The 4,414-nt window shown below is 67.9% G+C and overlaps 1 protein-coding gene across 3 annotated transcripts in view; it reads left to right on the top strand.

Annotated features, from left to right (window-relative positions):
• Positions 1–4,414, top strand: part of PPIP5K1 (diphosphoinositol pentakisphosphate kinase 1) — a 64,094-nt gene that overhangs the window by 58,317 nt on the left and 1,363 nt on the right. For all 3 annotated transcript variants that reach the window (XM_025212469.1, XM_025212472.1, XM_025212471.1), the window contains 3 exons: positions 2,770–2,907; positions 3,277–3,390; positions 4,175–4,414. The exon at positions 4,175–4,414 is cut by the window's right edge and continues 1,363 nt beyond it. In XM_025212469.1, coding sequence (XP_025068254.1) covers positions 2,770–2,907; positions 3,277–3,390; positions 4,175–4,414 — 492 coding nt within the window. The remainder of the gene's footprint in view (positions 1–2,769; positions 2,908–3,276; positions 3,391–4,174) is intronic.

Genomic DNA, 4,414 nt, shown 5'->3' with positions numbered 1-4,414 from the left:
CAGTTAGTGACCCATCTGACTGTGTAGGCATCAACACCACTGTCTCCTAGTTTCTTACTGAGAGTAGGGTGAGAGACCGTGTCGAAGGCCTTCCTGAAGTCCAGAAAGACTATATCCACTGCGACACCTGCATCCAAGGACTTGGTGACCTGGTCATAGAAAGCCACCAGGTTGGTTTGTCAAGACCTGCCCCTAATGAACCCATGTCCCTGCTTCTCAGGAGTTGCCCCAGTGCCCTTCCTTTGGGGCAGGGCTGGCGCAGGTGGGGCTGTTCCCTCGGGGCTCTGTGCTGGATGCTCGGGGCTGCTGCTGCCACCCCAGGGCTGCACGCACCCCTCGGGCTCTGAGCGCAGTGCCTGGCGGGTCTCTGCCCCACTCCGTGGTACGTCAGGGCCATCGGTGGCCAGGCAGCCTGACCTGTGAGGCACCGTGCTCGCAGCAGCTGTGCCTGCACGCTGGCAGCAGGAAAGGAGTCTGGGGCAGGAGGGGCATCGGGGGGGGGGGAGCATTGACACGCACTTGGGCTCGGTGAGATGTTGCCTGGCCCGCGGGGCTCAAAGCTGTGGCTGTGGAGGACCGTGGGGCTCTTGCTAAGTGGTGGCTGGCAGATGGCGCAGCAGCAGGCGCAACATGCACCGCACCGTGACGGGAGTGGGGGGTCCTCTGGCTCCTGGCAGGGCTTTCCTGTTGATAACCTCTGCAGCCTGGCAGCTCTGGGGGTTTCCTTCCTGTTGCCTCCAAGCTTAGCACGGTGGCTGCACTCTTCTCTTGCTCTGGGGTGTCACAAACGGCGTGAAGTCCCCCCAGCCACCCTCCCTGTATACAGCGTGTCTGCCGGTGGGTGCTGTGGGCTGGTCCCCTGGCTGGGGCAGCGCTCGGCGCCAGAGCCTGGCCTCCCCATGCTGCTGGGGCTGGCGGCACGGGGTGTTGATGCTGCCCACGTGAGCTGGGAAGGGAAGCTATCGCGTGGCCCCCACCCAGGGTGAGCCGGGTTCTTGGTCTGGTTCCCGGTCCGTAGATCCGCATATGCAGACCCTGCCACCAGGCGCTGCCCGGGAGCACGTGTGAATGCTCCTGCATGGCGCCTGCAGCACGGGGCATGTGAAGCGCCATTGCTGGGCTCTGCCGTATCATTGGCTCCCTGTGCCTGCCCTGGGGTCGCAGGCTCCTTGTCCTGCGTGTTGGTACCACGGCAGCACCCAGTCACTGGCTGGGCTGCAGGTGCTACAGGTCATGACGAGGGCTTGTGCTAACGACGGGTACTCAGTTCTCCCCTGGCAGAGTACCCCTCTGTCCTGGCCAGGGCCTGGTGGGGACCAGCGTGCCCCACACACTGCAGTTCAGGCAAGAGCAGGGCGCAGTCCCGCAAGGAAGATGGAGCTGTTCCCCTTGCTGGTCTGCGGCCCTTTCCAGCCACGTGCTCCTGAGGGCCTGGGACACGAGGGCCCCTCGGCTGGGCCAGCTTTGGCTGCGAGTGTCACGCACTTTTGCTGTCCGTGCCCGGCCTGCCCTGTGCCCGTGCTGCCTCCCTCCCTTCTCCAGGGTCGGGGTCATGCTTCTTGCCCTCCCCTCAGGCCCGTAGCTGAGCTGCACTTGCCCCTGCACGAATCCAGGCACCATCCACTAGCTGCTGCCACGGTCGCCTCTGCCTCCGCCTCCACCACTGCACATAGACGTGGCTTGTGCTGCCTGCCCTTCCCTCTCCACCTGCATCCGCCGCCACGATGCCTGCATGGGTCACAGCGAGCATCTGTCCACCCCGCTCGTCCATAACCATTGCTGAGCGCCTGCCACGTGCAAGCTCTGCCCCTCGCTGCCGTGCTGCTAGCCCCGCTCGGGCCCGACGCGAGCTCTGCCGGGCAGGGACTAGGGACGGGGTCTCCTGTCTGCCTCCTTGTGTCTCTGCTCGTGTTGTGCTGCAGCGTGCCCATGGGGCAGCATGCAGGAGCTCTGGGCAGGGCACACCTCCCCCTCCGGCTGCACCATATGCCAGCGCCTTGCCCTGGCGGGCGGCACCAGGGTGGCACAGGCGCCCGGGGATGCTGGAGAGTTCCTGTCGGGCCGGCCACTGCCGCAGACGTGATCCTCTCTGCGAGCGAGAGCAGAACCGGGCAGTGGGAGCAGGTGTTGAGGCAGGAGTCGCCTGAGGGGCCCCGGGCCTGTGCCGCAGCGTCGTGGGGGTGCTGCCTAGGAGCTGGGGAAGGCAGCGTGGCAGGGGTGGCTTGGAGGCCAGGTGGGTGCCTGGAGCCATAGGAACGTGGCAGCTGCCCCGGCAGCTCCAGGGGGGAGCTGTGGGTGGAGGCTGCCTGCTGCAGGGCTGTCGGCTCTTGGGGATCCCAGCTGAGCTCTGAGCCGGGAGCCCCCTCGCTCCTGGCCGCTGTGGCCTGGGGGCTTCTGAGGGCTGGGCGGAAGGGCAGGGCGGGCGGCCATAAGAGCAGCCTCCAGGGCAGGGCTCCCTGCCTCCCTCGTGCATGCAGCAGCCAGCCCTCCTCGGACGCGAGCGGGAGCCCCTCTCCAGCCCGGGCCTGCCCTGACCAAGGCTAGTCCCAACAGGGCTGCATGGCCTATGCACTTCCTGCCCGGTGCCATGCATCCTCCGCCCACTCCTGCATGTGCCTGCCAGTGGCATCTCCCTGGCCTAGCTGCGGTGAGCACTGGGCTGGAGAGGGGGCCTGGCCCACCGGGCTGGGGACAGTGGGGCTGGAGGGGGGCCCTGGTCCTGCCCTGCCAGGGCCAGCGTCGCTCAGCCTCCACTTGCATTCCCGGCAGGTTTCGAAGGCTGCTCCATGGTCCCCACCATCTACCCGCTGGAGACGCTGCACAACTCGCTCTCGCTGCGACAGGTCAACGCGTTCCTGACGGCGCTGTGCCGCAGCTGCAGTGTCTCGCACGCACGCTCCTCTTCAGGTACCATGGGCACAGGCGGGCTAGCGACCTGCGGGGCGGGAAGGTCCGTGCCGCCTGGCACGCCTCAAGTGCCGGCAGAGATGGGCAAGCTGGGCACGTCCAGGAGGCTGCCGGCCCAGAGCCAGCCTGGGCTGGGGGCGGGAGGGGTAGCCGTGGGACTCCATCGCTGTCCCGAGCCATGACTGCAAGCCAGGCTGTGCAAAGTGGGGAATTGACTCCGGCTCCACCACGGGGAGCCTGCAGCCGCCAGGAAACACGCTGCCCTTGGCCTGGCCAGCGGCTCCATGACCGCAGGCCCGGGGCAGCGCTTGCAGGGGGCTGGGGGGCACCAGGGCCAGCCACGCCTGAAGTAGCCCTCTCGTGTGGCAGCCCTTTTCGACTCCATGATGGGGACCCCGGCGCCTGGGGACCCGTTCCTGTCACAGAGGATCCTCTCGGTGTCTGCCCTGCCGCTGCGCCCGCGCTCGGACAAGCCGCCGTGGTGTGAGTGTCCTGGCAGAGGGCCTGGGGGCTGCGGGGGGAATGGCTGAAGGTTGGGGAGGGGCAGCCGGAGCACGAGGCAGAGGCAGGTCTGGCTGCAGGACGGTCCCTCGGGCTTCACCCACGGGCATTCAGCACCAGCCTGGGGGCAGCCTCCCCACGTTGGCCCTAGAGGCAGGCCCCGCTCCTGAGCTGGAGAGGGCCTGGGCATCTTTTCCTTGAGTTTGCAGCCTTATCCAGCTTCCAGGACAGGCCGGACATGGGGGCCCCTGTGACCCATTCCCTCCTGCCCTGCCCTGGTGTTGTGGCTGCCCATGGCGGGCACCAGGTCCCCATGGGATGGTGCAGGCAGTCTCCTGTTCCAGGGAGGTGTTGCAGCTGCCTCCTCGTGGGCTGAGGCCAGTGACCATGGGGGCAAGGACTGAACTGCAAGCCCCAACCCCAGCCTGGCAAAGCTGGGCCCTGGGCCGGGCGGTGGTGCCACCTGTGCCGTGGGTGGCATCAGTGCTCGTGCAGCCTGCCTGGCCCTTGCACGGGCGGCACTACTCCCCAAGGCAGGGCGCGGGTGGTGGGAGCCGCGGGCTGAGGCCATGTGCTCCGTTACCTGTGCTGGCAACAGGGTTGGGGTTGTCATGCCTGCGGCCCCCAGAACGGCCCCAGGCCCCACGCCCCACTTGGGGTTAGCATCCCTGGGACCCAGCTCCCCGGGACCTGGCAGCGCCCCTCCGCAGCACGGCTGGGGCTCAGGGTTAGGCCTGGGGGGCTGAGTCTTGGGGTTGCTTTGCAGACAGCAGCGGCCCCTCCAGCACGGTCTCCAGCGCCGGCCCCTCCTCCCCGGCCTCCGTGGAGAACTACGCGCGCTTCAGCTTCACCGAGAAGCCGTCCATCAGCCCCCAGAGGAGCGAGGAGAGGCTGAGCGGCCAGGCCCCTGCACCGGGCGAGGAGAGGCTGAGCGGCCAGGCCCCTGCACCGGGCGAGGAGAGGCTGAGCGGCCAGGCCCCTGCACCGGGCGCGGGGGAGGCCCCCG

The sequence above is a fragment of the Alligator sinensis genome, unplaced genomic scaffold (genome assembly GCF_000455745.1).
Source record: "Alligator sinensis unplaced genomic scaffold, ASM45574v1 scaffold407_1, whole genome shotgun sequence".
Classification (NCBI taxonomy): domain Eukaryota; kingdom Metazoa; phylum Chordata; order Crocodylia; family Alligatoridae; genus Alligator; species Alligator sinensis.
Note: the sequence above shows the minus strand (reverse complement) of the source record. Positions and strands in the feature narration are given on the sequence as shown.